At 59.9% G+C, this 27,660-nt stretch overlaps 1 protein-coding gene across 5 annotated transcripts in view; it reads left to right on the forward strand.

Annotated features, from left to right (window-relative positions):
- The window catches only part of GAK (cyclin G associated kinase), a 53,694-nt gene extending 31,128 nt beyond the window's left edge, over positions 1–22,566 (forward strand). For 4 of the 5 annotated variants that reach the window (XM_058723260.1, XM_058723264.1, XM_058723265.1 and 1 more), the window contains 17 exons: positions 3,535–3,584; positions 4,155–4,303; positions 4,862–4,984; positions 6,048–6,181; positions 8,378–8,572; positions 8,862–8,979; positions 9,338–9,417; positions 11,971–12,164; positions 12,805–12,951; positions 13,124–13,594; positions 14,033–14,203; positions 14,721–14,831; positions 15,699–15,815; positions 20,074–20,301; positions 20,867–21,015; positions 21,773–21,949; positions 22,045–22,566. In XM_058723260.1, the coding sequence (XP_058579243.1) occupies positions 3,535–3,584; positions 4,155–4,303; positions 4,862–4,984; positions 6,048–6,181; positions 8,378–8,572; positions 8,862–8,979; positions 9,338–9,417; positions 11,971–12,164; positions 12,805–12,951; positions 13,124–13,594; positions 14,033–14,203; positions 14,721–14,831; positions 15,699–15,815; positions 20,074–20,301; positions 20,867–21,015; positions 21,773–21,949; positions 22,045–22,146 (2,716 nt within the window). In that variant the 3' untranslated portion in view covers positions 22,147–22,566. The remainder of the gene's footprint in view (positions 1–3,534; positions 3,585–4,154; positions 4,304–4,861; positions 4,985–6,047; positions 6,182–8,377; positions 8,573–8,861; positions 8,980–9,337; positions 9,418–11,970; positions 12,165–12,804; positions 12,952–13,123; positions 13,595–14,032; positions 14,204–14,720; positions 14,832–15,698; positions 15,816–20,073; positions 20,302–20,866; positions 21,016–21,772; positions 21,950–22,044) is intronic. The other variant, XM_058723262.1, reaches the window with a different exon arrangement.
- Positions 22,567–27,660: the final 5,094 nt, after the last annotated feature.

Raw genomic sequence — 27,660 nt, forward strand, 5'->3', positions numbered from 1 at the left:
GTGTGCCCATGGCCGCTCCGTGTCCCGGGGGCCGGGGCCCAGGTCCAGAGCATGTGTGGCCCGTGGGCCTGTGGATGTGCACGTCTGCTCGCACGTGTTTCTCTTTCTGTGACCTGCCTGATTGAAGTTTTTGTTTTACTGGTATTGTACGTTCTATTTTTAAGTGTTTATTTTGAGGGAGAGAGTGCACACGCACGAGTGGGGGAGGGACAAAGAGGGAGGAAGAGAGTCCCAAGCAGGCTCTGCACTGTTGGCACAGAGCTCGACGCAGGGCTCTGTGCCACGAACCTCAAGATCATGATCTGAGCTGAAATCAGAAATCGGTGCTCAACTGACCGAGCCACCCAGGCGCCCCTGAGAGAGGGTTTTTTTTTTTAATGTTTTCTAATGTTTATTTTTGAGAGACAGGGCACGAGCGGGGGGAGGGGCAGAGACAGAGGGACATACAGAATCTGAAGCAGGCTGCAGGCTCTGAGCTGTCAGCATAGAGACTGATGCAGGGCTTGAACCCATGAACTGTGAGATCATGACCTGAGCCGAAGTCGGACACTCAGCTGAGCCACCCACGTGCTCCGGGAGAGCTAATTTTTAGATGGTATCGCTCAGTTTGTAAATTCATTGCACTATAAATAAAAATCCTGGTGTTTTTACAGATTTTGATCTTAAAATTTGTATGTAAGTTACCCAGAATTGCCAGTAGTGTTTTTTTTTTTTTAATGAAAATAGGGGACAAACCCATTCTGTGTCACTTTTCTTTAAACACGGGTACTGTGCTGGTGTAGGTGAAGTGAGCAGGCCACTAACTAGTACCCAGCTATGTGGGACTCATGTAAAACTAATGAGACCTAGAAGTCTGGAAGAAAGTCACGGGATAGTTATCGAGTGGTGCTGAGGCCATAGGTATCTATGAAAAAGTTGGATCTTTATCCAGTAACAGCTAAATACATTAATCCTGATTAATTAAAAGGTCTAATTGTCAACAGCAATTTTTTAGGGAAAATAAACATATAGAGGGAACGTTTTTATAACAGTGGAATAAGGTAGATTTCTTAACTCTAACAAAAATTGCATAATATGTAGCCGTGGAAAGAATGATGATAAACTTAAAATAAAAATCTAATATTCCTCAAAATCACATTTCTTTTAAATTTCCAAAAAGAGTTTCACCTGGGTGGGTCATCTGGTTAAATATCCGACTCTTGATTTCAGCTCAGGTCATATCACGGTTTGTGGGATCGGGCCCCGCGTTGGGCTCTGAGCACAGTGCCTGCTTCGGATTCTCTGCCTCCCTCTGTCCCTCCCTTGCTCACTTGCTTGCACGTGCTCTCTCCCTCCTTCTCAAAACATAAACATTTTTTTAAAAAGTAAAAATAGGGGCGCCTGGGTGGCTCAGTCGGCTAAGCGTCCGACTTTGGCTCAGGTCACGATCTCGCAGTTTGTGGGTTCGAGCCCCGCGTCAGGCTCTGTGCCGACAGCTCGGAGCCTGGAGCCTGTTTCAGATTCTGTGTCTCCCTCTCTCTCTGACCCACCCCGTTCACGCTCTCTCTCTCTCTCAAAAATAAATAAACGTTAAAAAAAAAAAAAAAAACTAAAAAACAAATTTCCAAAAAGCTATGGCAGTGACTGGGAGTAAATGCGTTTAAACCACATAACTGACAAAAGAATGGTGTCTGTTACGTGCAGTGAGTTATGCAAACTAGTAGCAAAAAAAAGCACAGAGGCGACGAACAGTGGCCAAACCATGAATAAACTATTAGGAGATGCTCAGCTGCATTATTATTTTGTAGGCATCACGTTCTTGAGTCTTGTCTGGTCCACTGTGACCGTCTGTGTCTTCTGACTGATAGTCACATGGATTCTTGGTGTCCTGGGTGGGCGCCTACCATGTCTGCTCCATTTCCTGCTCATTGCCCGGCCTTCTGTGGCTCTAACTGGGCATCTCATAGGGTCCCTTTCTCTCTCCTTTCTTACCATATCAGTTATCCTTATTTTTAAAAAAAGTAACAGCTTTTTTACTAGTTGCTCTGGAGTTTGCAGTACATGTTTACAGCTGACCCACGTCTACACAGGCAGCCCGCACCAGCCCCCCAACCCTCTGTCACCCCACGGTGGCGCTGCGCCCCATCGCTGTGCTCGTGCTAGCATTCACTTTACCCGCACAAACGCACGCGAGTATGCGAGTCGTCGATGCGGAAAGTGCACAGGTAGGCATGGCGTTGCCGTGACGAGTTCGAACAAGCAGTTTTCTCCTGACTCCATCAAGAGCAAGAAACATAAAAGTGTTCGTTTCACTGTCACTTCTTTTGTTCTTTTGTGTAGACCCCGTTTCTGACCGAATCATTCTCCTTCTCTTTGAAGAGCATTTCCTTCCAGGCACGTCTCCTGGCAGCACTTTCTCCCAGTGTTTGAGTCACCTCTGGAGGGTGATTCCCAGGGGACGGAGTTCTGGGCTGGTGGGTGTTTCTCTCAATACTAAATATTTCACTGTGTCCTTGCTCACGTGGCTTCTGGAGAGCAGACAGGTGCACTTCCTGTCTTTGTTTCTGTGCAGGTAAGATGTTTTATCCCTCTGTCCCCTTTCCACGTTTTTTTCCTTTGGTTTTCTGCCGTTTGAAGATGATATGCCTGAGTGTAGGTGACTCGGTATTTATCCTGCCTGGTGTTCTCTGAGCTTCCTGGATCGTGGTTTCGCGTCTGACATGATTTGAGGGAAATTCTCGGTCCTTGTTGTTTCAGACCTTTCTTCTGTACCTGCTCTCTTTTCTCCTTCTGGTGTTCCCGTTAAATGTACGATACACCTTTTGTGGTTCCACGTTGCCGGTGATTTTGTTCTGGGTTTTTTCAGTCTTTGTTCTCTTTGCTTTTCATTTTTTAAGGGTTCTGTTGATAGATCCTCTAGCTCAGAGACTTTTTCCTCAGCCATGGTCAGCCTAATCAGCCCATCGAAGGCCTGTGTTATTTCTGCCACAGCGTTTTGTATCTCTGGCATTTCTCTTTGGTTCTTTCTTAGAATTTTTATCTCTGTTCTTACTTACTGTCTACTTTGTCAGTTAGAGCCCTTAGCATATTAGTCATAGTTGGTTAAGTTCCTGGTCTGACAGTTCCAGCGTCCCTGCCATGTCTGGTTCTGATGCTTTCTCTGTCTCTTGAAACTGTGTTTTTGCCATTAGGTGGGCCTTGTAACTTTTTCTTGTGAGCCAGACATGATGTGCTGGGCCAAAAAAACTCTCTTCCGTTTTTGTTACTGTCTCCTTTTACAGCCAGCCCCTGCAGTCACGCCTCTTCAGAATAGAAGCGCAGTAGGTTTCCATCGGGTCTCTGCCTCTCCGTCTCTTAGACGTTAGCTCCATGCACACACGGCTGGAGCACATTCACACGTATACATACACACCTGCGCACACAACGTTTCCTGTGAGCTGCGGCCTGAACGGCGAGATCCCCACAGCCTCTCCAGGACCTGCTCCAGTTTAAGCTCTTGTGACTTAACTGTAGAAATTTCTGGGATTAACCAAGCGCTCTTCTTTCTAATTCCAGTTACGCGAAGGGAGACTTGGACATATCTTACATCACATCCAGAATTGCTGGTATGTTTGTCACTGTTGACCATAGGACATGCTTCTCATTCCCTCTTGAGGACAACTTGTGGGACGCTGGCCTCCAGCATATCCCTTGCTTCGGTGTCAGGCAGAGCGTGCAGGATGTGGCCCGGGGCACCTGCAGTGGACGGTGCCAGTGTCGACCCAGTTTCTCCCCCTGGTCTGGAACTTCCTGGAACTCTGAGGTCATAAGGAGAGTGATGCAGGGCACATTTGAAACTTGGGTCTCCCGACCAAACCCACACCCAAATCTCGACCCTTGGAGACGCTGCTCTGTGGCAGGCCCTCTGACTGAACTTCTGTCCCAGAGGCACTGTCTGGAGGTCCCAGAGGGTCTTGCTTGTAAATGGCAGGCATTGGAGGGGGTGGGGGTCTGTGCTCCCTCCATTCTTGACACGCCCTGTACTCCTCAGTCAGCAGCTGGGGGGGGGGGGGGGGGGTGGCGGGTGAGGAGCAGGGGCCTGGGTGGCCAGCTGTCTTGCCAGTGGCCGGTGAGGCTGCCACACAGAGGCCACGTGTCCCGCCCTGTTGTGGCTGACGTGGGCTGCTCTCTTTCAGTGATGTCATTCCCAGCAGAAGGCGTGGAGTCGGCTATCAAGAACAACATAGAAGACGTCCGGTTGTTTTTGGACTCCAAGCACCCAGGACATTATGCGGTCTACAACCTCTCCCCCAGGACGTATCGGCCCTCCAAGTTTCATAACCGGGTGGGTGGCCTGGGCGCTTGCCTTCACTGCGTGCGGTTCTCTTACTGTCAGCCCTCACACCCAGCTGTGGCAGCGGGCTGGCCTCTGACAGTCCCCAGCGACAGCCGTGGCAGCCAGCGGAGCCCAGGGCCCTGGCGCTGGGGGGCTGGGGGGCTGGGGTACGGTGACTCAGGGCCCATGTGCAGCAGGCCGCGGGGGCAGGGTTATTCTCGAGGAAGACTCCAGAACGTGAAATGGCTAAAAATCAGTGATGCCTCACTGTTCCTTGCCAGTGAGGCACATGTGAGGCCACACATGGGACACAGGTGTGGCTTCCTGACCTGAGCATGGGAAAGGACAGGTTCTCCGTTCTTTTTTGCCAAGTCTGCAAAGCTTGGTACATATTCTGGAGCACAAAACTCAGGGGCAGGAGGCCCGCAGACGTCCGTGGGCAAGGGAGGGAGGGAGGTGTGCGTGAGGCAGCGTTTGTCCAGAGTGGGCGCCCGTGGTGGGGCTCCCTGTGCTTGCACCCCCAACTGGTGCAGGGAACCCAGGCCGAGCCGAGCCCTCTGCCCACAGGTTTCCGAGTGTGGCTGGGCGGCCCGGCGGGCCCCGAACCTTCGCAGCCTGTACAGCGTTTGCAGGAACATGCACTCGTGGCTCAGGCAGGACCACAAGAACGTCTGTGTTGTGCACTGTGTGGTGAGTGGGAGGCTGCCTCATCCCTGCCCTTGATGTTGGGGGCGCACCTGGGAAGAAAACATAAACCAGGGGGAGTAATCCCTGCTTTGGGGAAGCTCATGACCCGCCAGTGGGGCGGCTGGGTGTCCTGAATGCTGGTGAAGATGAGCTGAGCTGAGGTCCAGGCAGGGTGCTGTTTTCGCCTGCACAATTACAGGCCTTAACCAGTAACGGCCCAGGCCCTGGCAGGACGTGGGTCACCTGCAGTGACCACTCGCAGGGGGAAGCCTCCTTGTCCAGTGTCGAGTGTGCTACCAAACGTCAGCTGCCTGTTGGCTTCCTGAAAGCCAGGGTCTATTTGGGACGTCCTGGGCTAGCACTGGGACTTGGGGCAGGTCGTGTGAGGAGCGGGTTCTGTCCTGGTGTCTGCAGCCGGTGGCCCCAGGCCCGGGTGCCCTGGCACGGTCCCTGTCGTTTTCGGCGTAGACCCTGGAGGGAGCGGTGGCCGACTGTCGCGCATGGGCAGTGAGCCCACACAGGTGGTCCCCATACCCTTCTTTACAGAACATGAGGGGCCTCTCCGTGTGTCACTCTGTCATCTCCCTGTGCCCTGAGGCCACTCTGCCTCATAGGACCCCCGTCTCTGCCCCTCCTTACCGTGGCTGAGGACAGTAATTTCCAGTTTCCCACCTGCACAGTGAGGGTTAGGTTTCTGGGTGTCACAGAAAGCGGGATGCTTGCCACAGTGGGCCCCAGAGGTTAGTGCTGCGATTCTGGTGTTGATAAAAGTCCTCCCAGGAGGCATGATGAAGAGAGCGAGTACAGAGGGGTGGTGGTGAGCGTGAGGCCCGCTTGGGGACCATGGTGGTGAGCAGTGTCCAGCTGGAGGGGCAGGCCATCATGTGCTTTTTGTTAAAGAGCCCTTATCTTTCTGGATTCTGAGTTCTTGCCCCAGCAGGGGTGTCTTCCTACGTCCCCAGCCAGGGGGAGGCCCTGTGGTGGTTCTGCGGGGAAGCATGGGATTAGGGAGCCTGCCTTCCTGCAGCTGCGGCCGCGCGAGCCTGGCCTGTGCCGCTTGTCCTAGGACGGGAGAGCTGCCTCTGCTGTGGCCGTCTGCTCCTTCCTGTGCTTCTGCCGGCTCTTCAGCACCGCAGAGGCCGCCGTGTACATGTTCAGCATGAAGCGTTGCCCGCCGGGCATCTGGCCATCTCACAAAAGGTACCGGTGTCCCACCTTGGCGGTGTCGTACAGGTGTCACCCTCAGGCAGGTCGTAGCCGAGGGTGTTGAGAGGTGGGGAGTCTTGAGGGCCCTTGTGCAGAGGTGGGCAGGGCCACGCAACCTGGGGGAGCCTGTGCCCTCCTGAACCTTGGCTGGCTTCCGCAGGGACACAGGGTGTCCCCCTGTGGGACAGGCGGGAGTCTGAGTGGCTTCGGTACAAGGCCCGAAAGTATCTAACGGGAATTTAAAGCAAGTGTTTAATGTGTTGAGGGTACCGAGGAAGCAGATGGGTAAGACACAGGAGTACGTGGTCACTTCAGAGATGGGAACTGTAAGAAGTCGAACGCAAGTTCTGGACCTGAGAAAGGCTGTGTCCTGGCAGCTGAGGGAGGGGCCTTGGCCTCTGGAAGGTAGGACAGGTGGCGTCACGGAGGCCAGAGCCCAAAGACAGACCACGGATGAGGGGCTGAGCAGCCGGGCCTGCCAGGCCGTGTCGAGTGGCTGCGGGAGGTAGAGCAGGAAGGCAACGTGCAGAAGCAGTAGCCGAGAAGTTCCCCGAATTAATGAGTCGCCAAATGTCCAGAGGTCAGAGGGTGCAAAACCGGCAGGCGGGAAGCCGACTCAGGCTCAGCGCGCTCCGTCCGCTGGAGACCACACGCAGAGGTCTTGAGGTCACCAGAGGGAGAAGGCACAGACCACGCTGCTGTCCTCGTCGGACTCCCGGGGCAGCCAGGACAGACGGTTTCACAAACTGGAGTCAGCAGGTCAGCAGAGGGAATAAACGGATTAGAAAAAATGCTCACTCGCCTCAAGAAAAGACCAACGAAGAAGTCAACAACAGAGAACAGCCAGCAAGATGGTGACTGGAACACGGCCGCAGCAGGAGCCGAGCGTGAAGGGTCTGTGTGTGCCAGCCTCGGGGACTGTCTGACCGGATACAAGCAGGACCAGCGATGCGCTGGCTGCGGGGGCCCCGCCTCTGCCGTCAGGACAGGGAAGGGTGGCCGTACAGCTGCCGCCTGATTCCTCGCCACCGGCCCAGCGGCTTCAGCCGTCCGCACGCGCCCTCTGCCTCTGCAGGTCAGGGGGTCCCGGCCCGGCTTGCACCTCCCAAGTCTGCCATCGGGGTGCGGCCAGGCTGTGCTGTGGCACGAACCTCGCAGAGAACATCTGCTGCTTCCTCCTCCAGCCCATGTCCAAGCTCGCTCAGGGTGTTGACGGGACTCACTCGTGTGGACGGAGATGTGGTGTGGGCGTCCGGGTCTCCTGTGGCGTGGGGACGAGTCCCCTGCACAGATATGCTAGCGCAATGCAGTGTGAGCCTTGCGCTCAGAAGTGGCCTCCCTTCTCTCCCTCTGCTGGGAAGCCAGTCACCACTCCTTCCCCATCTCGAGGGGACGGGGTCACACAAGGGCAGGGACACACGCCTGGTGTGTGCACCTCGGGGGCACCGAGAAAACCACCCGGGAGAGTTGAAAGCGCGAGTGTCCTGAGAGCAGAAGTCAAGCTTGCAGAGCCGAAAACCGCGTTGACGGAGATGGGTGTTCACCGTGGCATCGGCGTTCCCACCTCGGCGGATGGAGCTAGTACACAGATGGTCGGTTTGGAACGGAACGTCGCCGGCAACCAGCTGGATGAGCTCTCGAGAACCTTCTACCCAGCAACTGGAAAAGACAAGGTCTTTTGAGTGGTCATGGGCCATTCAGTGGGAAAGATGTTCTGGCCATTAAACTGCGGCAAACTCACACAAACTGTGTTTATAATAGAATTACGCCAGGTATTGGTAACAGATTGGGGCACTTGGCTTGCTCAGTCGTGAGCACACAACTCTTGCTTGGGGTCGTGAGTTTGAGCCCCGTTGGGGGTTTAGGCGTTACCGTAAGAAATTAAAGAAATCTTAAAGAGAAAAAGAGAAAAGAAAAAAGAAAGAAATTGATAACAAAGAAAACTGGAAGAATCCCTAAATGTTTTGAAATTAACCCACTGGTAAATTACCCGTGAGTCAAAAATCTCAGGGAGAGCTTAAAAATATTTTAAAATAAATGAAAATATATAAAATTTATGAGATGAAAGTTGAACATATCATTAAATACTCGCATCTGTTGGAAAAAAGTGTGGCGAGCAGACCAGAGCCCCGGGGGTGCAGCACGTGTGGCGAGCACGTGTGGGACAAGGTGTGCCTCCGGCCCCCGCAGGTACATTGAGTACGTGTGTGACATGGTGGCCGAGGAGCCCATCACGCCCCACAGCAAGCCCATCCTGGTGAAAGCCGTGGTCATGACGCCCGTGCCTCTGTTCAGCAAGCAGAGAAACGGCTGTAGGCCCTTCTGCGAGGTGTATGTGGGGGACGAGCGAGTCACCACCACGTCTCAGGAGTACGACAAGATGCGGTGAGCGCGGGGCTCTCCCGGCCCCTCCTTCCTCTGGGAACCCCCCGGGAGCGGGCGCAGGCGGCAGCCGGGGCGGGCGCGTCCGGGCCAGCGCGCTGAGGGCCAGCTCCCCGGAAGTCCGTTTCAGCGCTGCCCCCTCCCAGAAGCGCCCAGTAGCAGAAGAAGGTGTGGCTCGGAGTGTTGGTGCTTTAGGGGAGCTCGGGGCTCGCGCCCCACGCTCCCTTGGCTGTTCTTGGCTGGCAAGCTGTCTTTTTGGCGGAAGTGAACCTTTTCTCGTCCTGTTCTTCAGGGATTTTAAAATCGAGGATGGCAAGGCAGTCATTCCCCTGGGCATAACCGTGCAGGGAGACGTGCTCATCATAATCTACCACGCGAGGTCCACGCTGGGTGGAAGACTTCAGGCCAAGGTGCGCGGGGGCTCGGGCCCCCTGGGCCGTCAGCCTGTGGGGCACGAGGCAGAGGGGCCGTGAGCTCGGAACACCCGAGTTCCCCGAGTGCCCCATTGCGGGGCGCCGTCTGCGCGGGGAGTCTGGGCTGCGGCTCTGGGGCTGCCCCATCACAGACCCGAGGAGCCCCTTGAGAGGCTGCTGTCCCACCGTCCGTGTGGCCACAGCACCTGGAGGCGTGCACCGGATTCTCAGAGCCCAGGAACTGTGAAGTGTCCGTCTGCAACCTGAGGGTCTGGTGACCCCTCCCCAGCTCCAGGGTCCCCTGTCTGGGTCCCCTTCCCGGCTTCAGGGTCCCCTGTCTGTGTCCCCTCTGCAGGTGGCGTCCATGAAGATGTTCCAGGTCCAGTTCCACACCGGGTTTGTGCCTCGGAACGCAGCTACCGTGAAATTTGCAAAGTACGTGGTGTCTCACGTGGGGAGGGGTCAGGACAGTCAGGTGCACAGTGCCTCCCCGCCCCGCTGTGCACCCCGCAGCAACGAACTCCACGCACTGGACACGGGCAGAGTGACGTGGTTCGTGTGTGGCTGGGTCGCTGCACTGAGCTCCAATCTCGGGTCTTGCCCCCACTCTGAGCGTGGCCCGACGTCCGATGTGTGGCCCCTCAATTTGGGGGCCACGGTGGCTGCCGCTGTGCGCCTCTGGCTGGGGACTAGCCCGGTGCAGTTCCTGTTAGAACGCAGCCGTTCGCGCACCGGATGTGGGACAGCCAGGTGAACAGGTGTGTGTTGCTCTTCCACACGTGGGGTCCCTGACGCTGTGCTCCGCATGGAAGGCAGAGGGCGTTGAGAGAAGGTCGTCGTCTGGGGTGAGAGAACAGAAGCGCGTGCAGTCGGGGGTGATTCTCTTGCCTCATCCAGGGCTCTATATAGTTTGTTGTGCTCTCTGACCTGCCCCCAGCGCGCGGCGGGCGTCAGGGCTTCTAATGGGGGCAGGGGCGTTCAGGCAGTTGGACGGTCTGCACAGTGGGCATCTTGGTTGCAGCTCGTGTTTTCCCCTTTGTCTCACACACAGACACGCCCACACGCACACACAGGTGCCACTCCAGGGTGAGGGGAGCGGAGGGGGTCTCTGGAAACCTCAGCCTGCCGCAGCCCACGTCCTGTGCCTGTTTCCTACCCAGCGAACAGGGGAGTACTAGGACCCGCCCCCCCTCTGGGGAGGAGTCGGCTCTGACACTCTGGGTGCTGCTCTGGGTGCCGGGGGACCAGGGAGTGGCTCCCTCTGAGGGTGGAGAGGCGTAGGGACCTCCTTGGAGACTGGACAGTCCTGGTATTCGGACACAGAGCTTCACTGAGCTGCACTCGGATCTGTGCCTCACTGTGTGTGTTGTGCTTCCAAAAATAATTAAATAAGGAGAGAGTTCTCAAGTCGTCTGGTTGGTGCAGGAAGGTGTGTGTCTTCTGTGGGCAGCATTCATTTTGCAGAGAGGCTGTCTGAAGCAGGACCGTTTGGGGAAAGAATTTGGAATGGTGTTAGTGGACCCACTGTCAGATAACGCCTGACTGGGTCTGGGTCTGTCCTCGAGGATGCCCCTGTGACTAACGGAGGGTCCCCAGTGTGCTTGAGGGGGCAGGACACGAGTCAGCGAGCATGTCGGGCCCTGGGGCTGACCCGTGCCTCCTGAAGAGCAGGGCCCCTGGGGGTCATGGCCCTGCTCACAGACCCTCATTGTTCCCTCACTGGCCTGCTGTGTGGGCAGGGCAGGCCCCAGCCCTGAGGTCGTCTCCGGGGGCCAGCCAGGGTGGGGAGGTGGGGAGATGGGGTGGCCACCAGTGTGGCACCCAGAGCTGCCCGCAAGGCCCTGTTACCCCAGGAGCTGAGCCTGCAGAAGTCGTGTTCTTCTTTGTGGGGCCCCCACCTCGCTCCTTCTTCCCTTCCTTGTGGCTGGGAGTCTAGGTCTCCCCTGGTCCTTGCTGGCATCACTGCCTCGGGCTCACCACTGCGGTCTCCACACTAGCTGCTCCTGCCTGGCCGCACGGTGGCCCACGTCTCCTTGTCGTGGCCCGACTTAGAGAGGAAGGAAGCGTGCGTGGGGGGGGGGGGGGGGGGGGGCGGACCAGGACAAGCGGACGAGTGGACAGAGGGCGCTGCGGCCGGTCTCCTGCGCCCACGTGGCTCCTGCAGGAGGAGTGGTGTCTTCGGGGCAGGGCTGTCCCCGCCAGCACTGCCACGCCGCCGTGCTGCCTCCCCTCACGCCAAGGTGGGAAGGGTCAGCGTCCCACCTGCTTGCTTAGTTTGTTCCATGGGAGTAAGACTTAAAGTCTGCCACGGGTTTTGCACCCAAACCGACCACATTGCCCTCGTGTCCACAGTCCTTCTGCCCGGTGGCTGTGTTTCGTTTGGGGCCGTAGGTGTCACACGGATGCCGCAGAGGACCACGGGGCCCCTCCCTCTGCCCTCTCCTGTGTTCCGTGGGGTGTTTGTCATTGTGTTGTTTTGATAAAGTTGGACCGTCGGCCATGCACGTGGGTGCCTGGTGATGTCAGACGGAGCTGGGAGCCTGCTGCCCAGCTGGAGACCAGGGCTTCCCCACGCGGTCTATGGAAATGTGGTCAGTCACAGTCTCTCGGAGTATGGAGAGAGATGCCAGAGTTCCCTAGAGAGACACAGAGCCCACAGGAGTTCAGTGACCTGGCAGCCACAGACCCCACGGGAGCACCCCTCCCACTGGCCGTGAGCCCTGCGTGCCTTTCCCTTGCCACCCTCCCCACTCTGCAGGCACTCCCAAGGGCTTGTTTACTGGCACCTGTTAACTGTTGGGGGATTTTGCCAGGGTGGACAGCCTTGTGTTACGGAAACACGCGTTTAAGATCCCTATAGTGCGCGAGCTGGACCCCGGGACCTGAGGGGGTGAGCACACGGGCCTTTCTGTGCTCACTTTCTGGTGAGTGTGGAGCGACTGACCCATGAAGGTCTTCTTAAACTGGCATCTGGCCTTCCAACTGCAGGTATGACCTGGACGCGTGTGACATTCAGGAGAAGTACCCCGATTTATTCCAAGTGAACCTAGAGGTGGAGGTGGAGCCCAGAGACAGGCCCAGCCGGGAGGCCCCCCCCTGGGAGAGCACCAGCATGAGGGGGCTAAACCCCAAAATCCTGTTTTCCAGCCGAGAGGAGCAGCAAGATATTCTGTCTAAATTTGGTGAGATCCTTGTTTTCCAAACACACGGTCAGTGATGCCGTTTTGACACCTGCAGCCTCGAGAAATCCTGAGGGGCCGGGCCTGCCCCGTCCCCGTGTCAGGCTGTGGGCACGGCGTAGGGAGGCCCAGAGCCCCCACCTGAGACCCTCCCCGACGGCAGCCTGAACGTCCGACGTGGGGGGACTCACGCAGCCACGGCTGCTCCCAGACCCCCCGGGGCCCTAGGCAGCCCTGCCCGAGGAGTCATCACGGCCCCGCTGGGAGGGGCAGGTTTGAGTCACTTGCTCGTTGAGGGAGGGTTAGTTTTCTGGACGTACATCGTTTTAAATGTACCTGGAAGAAGTCCAGGCTGTGCTCAGCACCCGCGGGCGGTACAGGTACAGGCGGTCCTTCAGCGGCCGGGCCCGTGGTCTCGGCTGCTGACTCCGGCACGGTGGTCTTTGAGTCCTCGGTCCGCGTGCTTTCCGTCCTCCTGACGAGGACAGCTGTGTCCCTGAGAGGCGGGGGGTGTCTGCAAGTGTGGTGTGCGCATCTGAGCCGACCGGGCCCTCTGTGGTTCGCCGGTGCAGGGCTCCCAGGGGTTTGGAATGGGGAGGCCGACCCTGTGGGCGGGGTTCCTGACGCACCTCCGCCCCCGCAGGGAAGCCAGAGCTCCCCAGGCAGCCCGGCTCCACCGCTCAGTATGACGCCGAGGCGGGGTCTCCCGATGCCGAGCCCACGGAGTCTGATTCACCACAGAGCAGCGGCACAGACACCAGCCACTTCCTCCACACGCTGGACTGGCACGGTGGGTGCGGGGCACCCAGAGGCACCTGGCAGGGTGCACGCGGCTATTTCCAGACACCCCCCCCCCCCCCCACCGCGTTCCCCGCCCCGCTCCTGGGCTTCTGACGTGGCCTCACCCTGCCGTCCCGTGTGCCCTGCCTTCCGGCCACGGCAGCCTGTGGTTTTCTTTTCAGAGGAGAAAGACACAGAGACGGGCCCAGAAAGCAATGTCGCCAAGGAGAGTGTGCCAGCCCCGGCCGCGGATGCGGGCGGGAGTGAGCTGTCCGACGAGGAGGTGGCCACGCTGTCAGCCGAGAGCAGGGACGCAGCTGAGGAGGACACACCGGGCCCAGCGGGGAGGGCGCAAGAGCAAGAGTCGATTTTTGACGCGGCCACACCGGCCACGCCACGTGAGCCTGCGTCGCAGGAGGACAGCGTCGACCTCCTGGGACTGCACTCTGGGACGGGGCCGGCACCCCCAGTGCAGGCCTGCGGGGCGGTCCCCAGTAACGCCGACCTGCTCAGCCGCCTCCTGGGGGCGCCTGACACTGCCCCGGAAGTCCCCCCGGGCGACCTGCTGGGCGGCGATGCCCCCCTGCTCTTCACAAGCCCGGCTCCGCCCCTGAGTGCGCAGAGCCCACCCCGAGAAGGGCCGGCCGTGGCCGGTACGTGGATCCGTCCCGTGGGGAGTAGAGGATACTAAGGCTTTAGTTGTCTGGCCTCGCCATCAAAATTACCTGGGAGGAGCTCAGTGCCCTGCCCCTCGGCCACCCACTCCGGGGGTTGGGGGGGGGGGGGGCGGGGCAGCCCAGGGCGTGATGGCCCGAGGCGGCTGCTCTGAGGGTCAGATTTCCGAGGCCCCTCCGACACTCCCGTCCATCCCAGGAACTGCCAGCCCTTCCCCCACGGGCTGCCTCTCCAAGAAAAGTCTAAGGCGAGGGCATCAGGCTGTTCGGTGCCTTTTTACAGAGGATGCTGTGGCCTCAGCCTGGGTCTGAGGGGCCATTGCGCTGGCTGGGACTTAGCCTCATGCCTGATGTTTTGGGCCAAAGGCACTCACGCACAGCCTCACCTCCGCCTGCTTTTTGGGTGTCCTTCTGCAGCCGACCCGTTTGATCCTCTCCTCCTGCCATCTGGTCCAGACACCCAGCCCTGCTCCAAGCCCGACCTCTTTGGCGAATTTCTTAATCCAGAACCTCCTGCTGCTCCCACCTCTTTCCCCTCCACCCACAGCGCCCCGCCCCCAGCCTGCAGCACCGACTTCCTGCACCTGGGTAAGTGCCAAGGTCGAGGCCTGGAGAGTGGGCAGCGACATCCCTTGCTGTGGACCCTGGGTTGCCACAGCTCCCCTCTCCCCTGGGAAGGTGACAGCCTGCGGGTGTCCAGCCCGTGCACGGGGCGGGGCCTCAGGGGACTGGTGAAGGCAGATTCTGGGGGCATCAGCACACATCTGGGAGGACATGTGGCCACAGGGTGGGGAGGCCTTTGAAGACCTGTTGTCGTTGCTGTGTGAGCTGCTGACCCCATTGTCCAGTTGGCAAGTTCAGTGACCACATGATGTGTCCTCGAGACCCCGAAGAAGCAAGAAGCCGGTCGGTGTGGACCGAGCCCAGTGCAGCTCCCTGGGGACCCTGGGGGTCGGCTAGGAGTGCCTCGGGGGCTGCTCTGTTCCCAGCCTGCTGCTCACACGTGAGGGGGGACAGAGGGTGCCCTCCCAGCCTCCCAGAGAGGGGGCTTGTGACTGCCTGCCCCGACCAGGGGGCGCCCCAGACAGTGTTGCTATCTTTCCAGGGGATATACCAGCAGAGCCCAGCAAGATGACCGCCTCGGCCAGCCACCCGGATCTGCTGGGAGGGTGGGAGGCCTGGGCCGAGGCTCCGGCCCCTGCTCCTGCTAGTGAAGGTACGAGCCCAGCCCTGTGGAGACCAGTTCTCAGGCGGGCCCCCGCCAGGCTCTGGTATCTCTGTGTCTGGTACGAGATGGGACTGGGACCCCACTCCCCCAGGCCTGTGGGCCGGGGCTGGGGGGGGGGGGGGGGGCTCGCGGGAGGCTCTGCCTGCTCACAGCTAGTGCTGCGAGGGGTCCCTGTAGCACTTCCTGGTGGCGTCCTGTCTGCGTGGCTCCTTTGCCTCCTGAAGGCGCGTGGCCGGCGCAGGGGCGGTGCCCCACCCTTTCCGGGCATCTTTCTTTTTGTATGCCTGGGATCCTGTCTTGTTGGGAATGTTCCACTAGTGAGTTGCTGTCGAGAGCCTGTGACCCGTGTCCCCTTTCGGGGGCCATCTGTTCACCTGGGAGCAGTACCAAGCCTGAGGTTCTCACCAGGGTTGCTAATTTGATACATAGTTCTCTTGATCTGCATTTTTTCATTTTGAAGGAAATTGTTATTTTGCATGTTTTTAGTTGTAGTTTTTTTTTTTTTTTTAAATCGTACGAACTCTTTGTATACGAACAGCCATCGTTTGTAATGACCATGTGACATTCCCTCGTGGGGTTTATGGTGGTAACTGGTTCAGATACCGCAGCGTCTCAGGTAGAACATCTTGCGCTCTGTTGTGAGGGTTGTTGTCCAGCACGGTCACACTTTACGTGCGTTCTGGGAAGTGGGGTTACAGGGTCAGAGTGGTAGGAATCTCCTTAGCTGCTTAAGGAGCAGCTATGGCTGCGTGCAGGGCTGTGTCTTGAGCTGGCGTGGGTGCTGCCACTAGCTGGACGTGGCCTCAGGAGCACCCCGTGGGTGCACCTTCTCATGCTCTCTCTGCCCTTCTCCAGGTTCTTTCTTCTCTGCTGGAGGACAGCCCGCCCCTCCCGGCCCCTCTGCCAGCTGGACCAAGTCTCAGAGCCTGGACCCATTTGCAGACCTCGGTGACCTCAGTTCTGGCCTCCAAGGTGACTTGCCCGCCCCATTGGGTGTGAGGGGGCTGGAGCGCTAGAGGAGCACCTCTCCCAGGAGGGTGCAGGCTGTCTGTCCCTGGCCGTGCTCTCGTTGCAGTGCTTGTGAACCAAGCTAACGCCGAGAAGTGTCAGGCACGCATGGGCCATCTAGGGAGCAGGGACTTGGCTGGGAGCAGTGGATGTGTGGACAAGACAACCCCCCCAGCATCTGTGCTGGGGACGCGTGTCCTTGGGGTCCCTCTGGCTCCTCCAGATGTATGGGGGGCATTGGGACCATGAGTGAGCGGTCCCTTATCCCTTGCCGGTTGGCTGGCGCTGGAGATAATGTCTGCTTGGCGGTGGGGCCTCAGGACCGTGCCCTCCTCCTCCTGGAGCATAGTGGGTGTTCCCTGCAGCCCGCATGGCGCCTGGCACAGCATCGGTGTGGTTTGGGGCCTGATGTTCCTCGGTGCTGGGCAAACCGCTGTGCCTCTGACGCGCTTGTACTTCCTTGCTCCCTTCTTTTTTTTTTTTTTTAAATTTTTTTTTTCAACTTTTTAATTTTTATTTATTTTTTTTTTTTTAATTTTTTTTTTTGTCAACATTTTTTATTTATTTTTGGGACAGAGAGAGACAGAGCATGAACGGGGGAGGGGCAGAGAGAGAGGGAGACACAGAATCGGAAACAGGCTCCAGGCTCCGAGCCATCAGCCCAGAGCCCGACGCGGGGCTCGAACTCATGGACCGCGAGATCGTGACCTGGCTGAAGTCGGACGCTCAACCGACTGCGCCACCCAGGCGCCCCTAATTTTTATTTTTGGGACAGAGAGAGACATAGCATGAACGGGGAAGGGTCAGAGAGAGAGGGAGACACAGAATCGGAAACGAGCTCCAGGCTCTGGGCCATCAGCCCAGCCCAGAGCCTGGCGCGGGGGCTCGAACTCACGGACCGCGAGATCGTGACCTGGCTGAAGTCGGACGCTTAACCGACTGCGCCACCCAGGCGCCCCTCCTTGCTCCCTTCTTGTGACGCCCATTGGGTCTACAGGATGCCGCCCACCCCCGCCGCCCACGTCTCTGCCATATTGGGGCTCATTCTGCGTCTGTCTTGTTGGGTCCCTGTGGCTCTTCTTCTTTGAGTAGTTTTGTTCTCGTACGTTCCTGGTGTTCCAGGTTGCGTTGTCTCTCTGAGGGCATTCCTGGGAGGTTGAGTTTGCCCTTGGCTGTCTCCCCCTGTGTGGCCTGTGTCCCAGGCCACTCACGCGAGGGGTGGGCTGCCCGGAGCCTCCTGTGCGGCGCCAGGCTGTTGGCCCCAAGTCCTGTTGGGGTGCTGGGGGGAAGGACCCCTTGGTCTTGGGTCCCGAGTGACCCATTCTTGGGATGGAGGCTGGCGTTCAGGTCTGCACTGTGACCCCAGATCCTTCATCACACACGCTCAGGAAGCAGGGAGTCCCGGGGAGAGCTGACAGATGGAAAGCAGAAACTGGCGAAGTCAGACTCTAGTTGCAGACATCAAATCCCTCTCGACAAACGACAGAGCCGCGGGACATGAGGTCAGCACGGCTGGAGGCGTCCCTGGCCGGGAGGGCCCCGTGACGCTCCCAGTGCTCGGCTCCAGCAGCACAGAGCACACACTCTCCCCAGGCGCATCTGGGCCTTGGTAAGCAAAGCTCGGCACGTTTGAAGGGGCGACATCACCAAGACCGTGGTGGTTCCCTGACCACGTGGACTGGAAACCGGCAACGGCAAGGGGAGCGTTCGGTCTTCAGACACTTACATGCCGGGCACACGCAGGCCGTTAGGAGACGGGGCAGCGTGCGGGGCAGAAGGAAGCGGCGTGGGATCCCGAAGTGCGGGGCCGTGGCCCTGGCCCTGGCGGGGCTGAGCGGGCACAGGGCAGCACGTGGGCTCTGGGCACCAGGGACCCTCTGAGCCGTGTCGTGACCCGCCCCACGGGTGTTTGGAAAGACAGCAAGATAAACCCCGAGCAAAAAGAAGGGAGATGGTAAAAGCGCCTAGATCTGTGAAACAGAAACAAAGCCTCATTCTTTGAAAGGATGAAGAGAAGTCAGAAACCCGTGAAACAGACAAAAAGACAAAGCTCTATTAAGACCAGTTGGGAAGGACGACATCGGGAGTGAGGTGGGGGGGGGGGGGGTTCCCTGCAGACCTAGAGGCTCTGGAGGGTGACGAGGGACACCCGGACTCCTGGGCGCTGGCCACCAGTAGAACCCAGCCGGCGCAGAGTCCATCCCTGGGGCAGCCCCGTGACCGTGACGGGAACGAGTTCAGAGTCGACAGGACCCCACAAGGGGTATTTTACCAAATGTTTAAAGAATTCGTACCAATCCACATGGCGTCTTCCAGGAAATGGGAAGAGGACAGATGCCTTCCAGGTGGTCTTGGGGAGCCGGTGTTACCCTGACCCCCAGATCGAGGGTCCGTACGAGAAAAGACGCCCGTGGGGCCAGTGTCCCTCATGAATGCAGATGCAGATGTCTGCACCACAGCTGAGGCAAAGAGAATTTGTCGTCTCTCAGAACGAGCTGTGCCCCACGACCGTGGAGGGTTTGTTCCAGGAACATGAGGCTGTTCACCATTCCACGGCTAGTTAACAGAGTCCACCCTGTCCCGGGCCGGGCAGGAGCTGTCCTCGACCCCGTCAGCGGTGTAGGAGAGGCTGTTGGTGGCGAACAGCGTGGGCGTGTGTTCCGGGGCTGGTGGACGCAGGCCTGGTGAGGGTGGCGGGGGCACGTGGAGAGGCAGACTGCGCTCACGGGTCCGTGGCTTGAGCACAAGCTTTCCTACCAGGAAGCCCAGTGAGGGTTTCTGGAGCCACGGGCGAGCTCGTAGTAACACTTGTGTGGGGAGTCGGAGGCCCTGAGTGACGGGAGTATTTCTGTAATGGAAGAATAGTGTGGGAGGCGTCCCTCCCCCCGGCTTCGGGCTTAGTCTGTAGCTGCTGAAGTCGGCACCGCCTGGTGTCAGCCGAACACAGCGGGACCCACACGTGGACCCACACGTGCGGGCCCAGCCAGTTTTCGACAGAGGTGCCCGGCCGCCCGCAGACAGTGCTGGGGCGATGCGGCCTCCGCAGGCAGAAACACACCCTAAACCTCACGTCCCCGTGCCGGGGGGCTCAGAACCGGTCACAGATTTAAGCGTGAATGTGAGAAATGACAGAGCCCGTAGGAGAAAACGTAGGGGAATATCTCTAGGGCCTACGGCTCGGTTTACCTGTCCCCTAGACCACAAACCGCGGCACAAAAAATAACCTTGGACTTCATCAGAACGAAGCCTTCTTTGCCGAAAGATAGAAAGATGAACTGCAGACGTAGGAGGAGCATTCTTGGGCCGCGTGTCTGACCTAGAACTCACAGCGAGGGTACACGGGAACGGTGAAAACAAAAACCCACTTAGAAAAATGGGTGGGTCGTGACGCGGTAGCCACTGGAAGGGCTGCGGGGGTGTCCCGAGCACGTGGCCACGGTGAAATCACTAGCAGCACGAGGCGCTGATGGGGATCGGGGGGAACAGTCTCACCCGTGTGGCTGGCGGGAACGGGAAACAACACGGCCGCTCCAGAAAAGAGTCTGTCGGTTTCTCAAGAAAGTAGATGTGCGGCTGCCATTCATCCCAGAGAAAGGACAGGATTTTGTGCACAGTGTTCGAAGCAGCCTCGTTCGGAACTGCCGAAAACCAGAGCCAGCCGTGAGGCCCTCCCGAGGGCCAGTGATCGAACAGACCTCCCGCCGTGTGTCACTACTATGGGACGCTCCTCAGCAATGAGCAGGAACAGGTCCTGAGCACAGGGCACCAACTGTAGAGCTCACCTGCTCTCTGATTCCATTTCTAGAACATTCTTGAACGGACAGTCCCGGAGATGGAGAGCAGAGGAGCGTCCTGATGCGTGCACGTGCTAACCACGCCCACACGCCAGTGTGCACTCCAGCTGGCAGGTGCTGGGCGGCTGGTCTGGCACAGCCCGCGTTGCGTGAGCCGGGCCCTGGGGGCCCTGGAGCCTGTCGTGCGGCCTCCCGGCAGTCTGGTTCCATCTGGTTCCAAGTCAAAAGTTAAAGAAGCAGCGCTTGTCCCCACTGTCCCCTAGCCCTTGGGGACCGTCCAGCTGCGGGGGCCACCTTGACGGCTGCCCCGTCCTGGCCTCTGAGCTGAGTGTCCGTTTCCAGCATGTGTGCGGGCTTGAGTGCTGGGAACTTCGGGAACTGAGCAGCCGTCGCGTCTGACACTCGCCCACTGTGAACTGTCTCCCCAGGCTCGCCTGCTGGATTTGCTCCTGGAGGTTTCGGCCCTAAAACCGCCCCCCCTCCGTCAGGCGGCAGCTCCTGGCAGCAGACAAGTCGGCCCCCGGCCCAGAGCGCCCCATGGCCCCCGCAGGCCAAGCCACCCCCCAAAGCCGGTGCACAGCCAAGGCCTAACTACACCGCCAACCTAAGTGTGATCGGCGGCCGAGAGGAGAGGGGTTTCCGCACCCCTAGCTTCGGTGAGTTTGCGCTCCCCCTCCCATGTGAGGCCTTGCCTGGTTTGCTGGGAAGTAGTTACGGCAAAATCCTGCTTTGTTTTCTCCAACTAACAGCTCGTCCCGGGAAAGAGTGTTCGGGGGAGGGGGGGTGGGGGGGCGGCTGCTGTAGGGGGACCGTGTCCACGGTGTGTTCCTCTCGTTCCCGGGCCGGCATGGGCCAGGCAGCCTTCAGGGAGGCCATGGTCACAGGGCCAGGACGCGGCGGCCAGGCCCACGCTGTCCGGGAGCCTTCTAGCCTGGGTCTGGCTGCCACGTCTGTCATGGAGACGGCACGTCCACGTTGACTCCAGGAGGTGACGGAGGTGGCTGTCCTCGGAGCCCTCAGGGTCGTTGAGCCAGAAATGGTGGTCCAAGCTGCGGGCTCTGTATGTGGGGCCCGTTCCTGAGGGACAGAACCGTCCTCGCTGCGCTTCTCCCGAAGCGTGGGGGCAGCACCGCGCCCTCCACGGAGGGTCTCCCCCGGTGTGCACGCACGGCCAGGGCCCGCGGCGCTGCATCCATCTGCCAAGCCTCTGTTCTCCCCTAGGTCAGAAGCCGAGAGTGTCCGAGAGCGACTTTGAGGACCTGCTGTCCGATCAGGGGTTCTCCTCCAAGTCTGACAGGAAGGGGCCCAGGACCATGGCAGAGATGCGGAGGCAGGAGCAGGCCAGAGACACAGACCCACTCAAGCTGAAGGTGAGGGCGGCCTGGGCACCCCGGGGCTGCGGACGCGATTGGCCTTCACCCTGAGACTCTCGGACGCAAAAGGTCTTTGGTCCAAGGTGCTCGCAGAGCTGGCAGCTGCTGTTTCGGCCTGGTTGACTTGCCAGAAGTATTTTGGGGTGATGATTTTGTGCCTCACTCCTCTGGAGACCTGACCAGTGGGACCCACTCAAGGCAGAGCGTCCCCGGTGCCATCAGGCCAGTGAGCCGGCCCAGCGCCAAGCCTGGCCCAGGGGAGAGCCGCTCAGGGCACCTGGGGTGACAAGGGCCATCTGCCGGGCATGGCTGGCTGTGAGATGTGGTGCTGCTGAGCGGACAGGGGGCGGGGAGGTGGGGGGGGGGGGGCGGGTCAGGGCGTGTTCTCTGTGCAGGACAGTTCACCGTGCAGCTCTGAAAGCCCCCCAGGGCTGATGTGGCCTTGGGGGTCATCTGAAACCCCTCCCCCCAGGAGCCAGGCCTCTTGTCCTCACTGGACGCTGGGATCCTGGGGCAGGCAGGGCCATGGTGGGAGGGTGTCTCTGAATGTCCCGCTGACAGCCAGGCCCCTGGAGTACTGTTGATCGTCCTGGGGCATCGGGTCAGCGTCTGGTCCTAGCAACTCACGGTAGAGCCTTGCCCCATGCGGTGGACCGTGCATGGAGCCCTGGGGGTGATGGCCAGTGGCTTGGCGAGCAGAGAGGGCAGAGGCCCCGACTCGTGCTCGGCAGCACCTGAGCGTCCCGCCCCGCAGCTCCTGGAATGGACGGAAGGCAAGGAGAGGAACATCCGTGCACTGCTGTCCACCCTCCACACCGTGCTGTGGGACGGGGAGAGCCGCTGGACCCCTGTGGGCATGGCCGACCTGGTGACCCCCGGGCAGGTGAAAAAACAGTACCGCCGTGCTGTGCTGGCGGTCCACCCGGACAAGGTGAGCGCCGGGCGGGGGGCACGTGAGCAGGTCGGCGGTGGGGGGGCAGCTGGGAGCAGGTTCAAGGCCCCTCACCCCCTGGTCCGGTCCCTCAGGCCGCAGGCCAGCCATACGAGCAGCTCGCCAGGATGATCTTCATGGAGCTGAGTGACGCTTGGGCCGAGTTCGAGAGCCAGGGCTCCCGGCCCCTCTTCTAAGCCCACGGCGGTTGAGGCTCCGCGTGTGGCTCATGGAGCCAGAAACTGCTGAGCTCCACCTGAAGGGTCCTGTCTGTGGCCGTCGTGGCGTGGGCTCACGTGGCCGCACCCGCACCGTTGTGGGCACCACCCCCAGAGGGTGCGTAGCAGACGCCGCTCCCCACTCCGCGGCACGAGGAGAGAAAGCATTCCAGAGCCTCTGATTCTCCTTTTCGTTTTCGGGTCCTGAAGGAAACGTGTTGATGACATTCCCCCCACGGTTGTCACGGTTTGTGATTTGTTTCATTTTGTCCAGTGGCCATTGCCTCGAGAGCGCGCGGCTCAGCTGGCCCGCCCCGAATCCCACTCGTGGACGCTGACTCCTCCCGTGCGTGACCAGCCCGGCAGCCGCTTGTACATAATTAAACTATTTTCTGATGACGCTTGTCTTGGCGCCTCGTGACCCCTCTGCAGCTGTGCCGCATCTGGCCGGTCTCAGCTCTGACCCCAGAGATGGAGTGCGGGAACCCCGCCCGGTGGGCCTCGCCCTGGGCACGGCACGGGGCCAAGACAGAAGGCTGTGGCGCGGATGCGTCAGCCCTGGCGTGTGACCCCACCCCCATCCGCCGTGTCCTGCTGGCTCCCTTCTCGCAGTGGGACGGGCATGGGGCCTTTGGATGCCGTCGCTTAGGGAATTCAGAACCATCGCTCTGTTTTCACGAAAAGCTTGTTGGAGAAGAGCCAGGTGCCCAGTGTCACGTGGCAGAGACGTGGCTTCCACGACTGCACAGGCTGGGTCGCCGTGGCGTGCGGTCTTAGGGGGTGGCGCACATCAGCACGAAGCTTTGGTCAGAAGAGACTTTCTGGGCCCCCGGGGTCATCCTGCTCCTGCCGCGGCGCCCCTCCATCCAGGTCAGCACCGCAGGCCTCAGAGTTTGTGTGCACCCCCTTCTTTACCTGACGTGAGTTCCGGAGTCCAGTGTGATGCTGGGTAGAATTGAGGACCGTTGCAGGACCTGTCATGGGAGGGGTGTGGACCGGAGAGGGGGCAGCCCCTGTCCCACACCCGTCTCTTGGATGGGACATGCGAGTTGGTGTGGACTTGGCTCCCTGGTCACAAAGGCCTCCGTGTGAGCCTGTAAACACCACTGGAGGGGCCCACGTTGGGGCTGCTGGGAGCCCAGCCCCAATGTCCTCAGATAGTTGGACACTCTGACCTGAAGCTCAGAGCCCACCTTCGACTGCCCGTGACCATGTTGTCCTAAACTGGCCACCACTGTTGTCACTGCGGCTGGGAGCCCCTGTGGGCATGGGCGGAGCGTGGGGCCCAGGGGGCTGGGAGGGCCAGGGCTCTGAGAGTGCAGGGGGGGAGGCTCTGGCCTTTGACCCTGCAGCCAGCAGGACCTCACCAGGAGCTGTGACCCGCCCTGCCTTCTGACCCCCGGGCTCGGCCGCCGTCCGTCTGTGGAGGTGACCGTCTCCCACGGAGCATGGAGCCCTCAGTGCTGATTGACTGCTGCAGGCCTGTGCAGACAGCGTCCCAGTGTTTGGAGAATAAGGAGTCCGCGTTTGTTATGCGTTTGCTGCTATTTTCAGCTTCCAACTCCCTTAAAAAATAACGAGCGCCCTAAATAGCTTTAGAGATTTCACATCAGAGTTGCTTTGGATCCAGAGCCCCCCACCCCCCCAGCCTCTGGGCTGACGCCCCCTCTGCCTTTGGCACCGGCCCTAATTTAATGCCTTGGGGTGACATTCCAGAGGTTCCCACATGGCCTGGCCACAAAGCTCTGACCCTACAGGCCGTGGGCCCAGTGTGGGGGCTGCTTCAGTGACCTGGCGTGTCTGCTGACTGTGGGGCCACAGTGATGAGTATAGTCGGGAGCCAGACCTCCGTGGGCCCCAGGGGTGGGGCGGGGGAGCCATTCTGGCCGGTGCCACAGGGTTCCCAGGCTGCCCGCATCTGCAAACCCAGGACCCCATCGCACTCTCCAGGGTCTACAGAGGATGCCTCCACACCCAGCATGCCTATGATGGCCTCAGTGACCAGCGTCCTCGGGGGTCATGGAGGGACATGACTGCTGGGTATGTGACCCACACAGTACATCCCCACGCTGGCCCCCGCCGCCTCGCCCCTCCCTGCCTGCTCCCTGACACCAGGCATTGCCTGTCTCTGGGGTCCTGGCCAGTGTGGCAGGTTCAGCGTCTTGAGAAAGTAGTTTCATTTCTGTGCCTAGTGACACGTCCTTTTTCCTGCCAGCACCTGCTGTATCTTTTTTGCAGTTGGTGTCTCTGCGGTTCCCAGCAGTACAGGTGGCCACGGGGCCCTTTCCAAGGCTGGGAACACCCTCCGGCAGCGTGGCCTATGTTCTTGCCTCCCAACAGCCTTAAATCCTGCCCCAGCCTGATTCCTGGCAAATGCCTATTTGTGGGAAATAAATACTCATTTGTTCAGTGAATACTTACTGAGCCCACCGCTATGTGGCCGAGTTGGGGGCTTTAACAAGGGGGGCGTCTAGCTCAGCCGCGTGCCGCCTCCAGCTTTCCCACCTGCCCTGGCCTCTCTGCCTGGGGCCCCTGAAACAGAGGCCCCCTCCAAGCCTTGTGGGGGTCGTAGGGTAGATCCCACGGGGCTTATAGGGCCCTCGAGTGACAAGGGGTCCCTGCTTTGCTGTGGATCCCCAAGGCTCAGCCTCACCTTCCTGGCCCGGCTGCCACGAGGCCAAGTCCACTCATTCTAGGGTCTCCCTCAAAGACCTTCTGAGATGCCACCCTGTCCCTGCAGCCCACAGGGTGACCGTCGGAGCCTCAGGTCTGTGTCCCTGGGTCTGTGGATGCACCCCCACCCAGGACCGTGGGCTTGAGAACCCCTTCTGTCCTGTCACTACTGCCAGCTTGGACCCCAGCAGGGTTGCTCTGCAGCCCCCTAGCCCCAGGCACCGCCCAGACCGCGCTGCTGGTCTTGGTGACAGTGGCTGGCTAAGCTGTGACCAGTGGTCAAGTTGTCTTCCCCGCACAAGGCAGCTTCCGGGGCAGGCAGGCTGGAAGGGGAGTACCTTGGCCACCAGGCGGGCAGAGCAAAGACGTGCACACACAAGGACTCTTGTACACGTGTGTCTGGGGTTGGCTCCGTTACCACGTGGTGTCCAGCCAAGCTCTGTGGCCCGCGCACTCAGGCCAGGAGCATCTCCTGGGTGGTGAGTAAGGCCTGGACAGGATCCCATCCTGCTGCCTGGCACCCGCCCTGTCCACCCCTGCTGGATGGGGCCCCTTGGGGAGGAAGACTCCCCCACCCCCCAAGCGGTGGGAGGCCTCTTTCAGCGTGGCTGGCTCAGGTGGCATGGGGACCCCAGGAGGTGGCCTGAGGTGTGGCCACAGCCCAGCTCGACCCAGCTGTGCGGAAACGCTGAGAGCCTCTGACAGCTTGTCGTTGGCGCATCGGGCCTTCTCAGCTCTCACAAGTAACTCCTTTGTTTATTGCGCGAGTCAGGGTGCAACACGGGTCTCTCCAGGTCGGACGTGGTCTTGGAGGTGGACAGACTGGGCTCTCTCCGGGAGGAACCAGGTCCAGTTGTCCGGACCGAGCTCACTGGTGACCCCCAGGGCAGGGGTGCACAGCACCACCCCTCAGGGCAGGAGAAGGGGTCTTCTGGTCAGGAGGATGTCAGGCTGATCCACGTTGTAGGAGTATCAGGACTTGGCTCCTTTTTAGGGCTGATGATACCGTTGTTTGGACAAACACCTTTATTCATCATCAAGGGGAGTCGGGCTGCTTGGCTCTGTGGCTATTGTGATGCCGTTGCCCCAGATGTGGGCACACGTTCACGTTTGGACACGTTTTTCAGTCTTTGGATGTGTCCCTGGGAGCAGGGTTCTGGGCCCCCTGGAGTCACCCCCCCGAGGAGTCGCCAGCCTCTCTGTGGCCCGTGTACCCTGTTGGTTTGAACACGGGCTCCTTGCCAGGGTGCAGGTGGGCTCACACATGGGTTCATGTGCCATCCGCCCACCCAACACGTTCTGCTGGGCACCCGCATGAGAGCAGGACAGAGGCCTTTCCTTGGGGATTGGGGCTCCTGAGGGCGCGCTCAGAGCATCTGGGTCCAGAAGTTGTCAGGGCCCTGGGTCATGCCCTTGCAGGGTGGTGTGAACCCAGTCCCCTGGCGTAGCCCGGCTGGTGAGCGTCCACTGCTGGAAAAGGCCTGGGAAGGACAGGAAGGCCCGTGCTGTGTCATGCCCGTGCTGGTGCCACTGCTCCTTGGACGGCAGGAGGGCTCTGGTGCTGAGTCCCCAGGCTCTGCTGTGCCCTTCACACATGCAGACCTTCGGAGGCACCATTGGAGCAGAGAGCTGGTCCACACGCGGACCCTCCTCCTGCTCAGGCTTGGCCCAGACACCAGCCTCGGAAACAGAGGGACTGCCCCTGCCTGCCATGGTCCCAAGGACTTTCTTCAGAAGCCCCTCCTTCCCCCCCACCCTGCCACCCAGCTCTGGGCAAGCTGTCCTGGGCCCCAGGCTGGTGGGGAGGGGGTGTCCAGCCATGGCCAGCACAGCACTTCTGGCGGCCCCACCAGCCTCTCTTGGCCTCTTTCCCTCTGGGTGACCCGTCCACACCTTCGGCTTCAGCTGGGCTGCCTCCCTGGGGCCTCTGTCTGCTTCCCAGGCTCCACAAGCAGGGTCGCTTGGCTCTGTTGTCCCCCAGCCCTGAGCTGCACCGTAGCCCTGGTTCTGCCTGGCCCATAGCCAGGGCACGGCATCCACACCCACGTCCAGGTGGGGCTGACCCTAGTGGACACTGGTCCAGCCACGGCCCCTGTGCCACCTGCCCTGGGGAATTGGTGAGGGCTGGCAAGGGGCCTCTAGGGTGTTGAGGGCACAGGGTCAGGGCAGGGGGCCAAGTGGATGGCTGCCCATCAGCTGCCCACAAGGGCAGAGATCAGTGTCAGAGTCTGGCCCTCCATTCAGTCCTCTGCCCCGACTGCACTACGGGCTCCCTGCCCACCATACCCTGTGTGAGCCACACGCCTCCACTCCGGGCTCCCCTGCAGGGGGTTCGGGGCCAGTGCCGGCCAGGGGCCGACAGTCAGTGCAAAGTAGACGCCTGTCCTGAAGGGCAGTGGCTCTGCTGTACGAGGTTGTCATCGGCTGGAGGCTGAGCCAGGTGCAGCCCAGCGGCCCCTGCCACCGCTCACACATTTGGCCACTTTGGTCTCAGGCCGGAAATCCAAACGGATGTCTGTGTGAAGTCTCTGTCGGCTGTTCCCTGAAGAGCAAACTCCCAACTGACAGTCCCCAAGCCAGCAGGCACCTGGCCGCACCAAGGAGATGGGGTGGGGGTTAGCCCCTTCCACAACAAGCTCACCAACACTGGCAGCTAGGTGAGGCCACACATGTCCCCACCCACACCCGCCTCCTGGCCAGTGCTGGCCAGGCCTCTCCGTGCAAGCAGGCAGATCACACGTGCCTCTTGGGCACCGCTCACCCCTTCCCAGCAGCTGGAGAAGGCCTAGGGTCTGCCAGGGTGGGGAGAAGGGAGACGGG

The sequence above is a fragment of the Neofelis nebulosa genome, chromosome 3 (genome assembly GCF_028018385.1).
Source record: "Neofelis nebulosa isolate mNeoNeb1 chromosome 3, mNeoNeb1.pri, whole genome shotgun sequence".
NCBI classification, from domain to species: domain Eukaryota; kingdom Metazoa; phylum Chordata; class Mammalia; order Carnivora; family Felidae; genus Neofelis; species Neofelis nebulosa.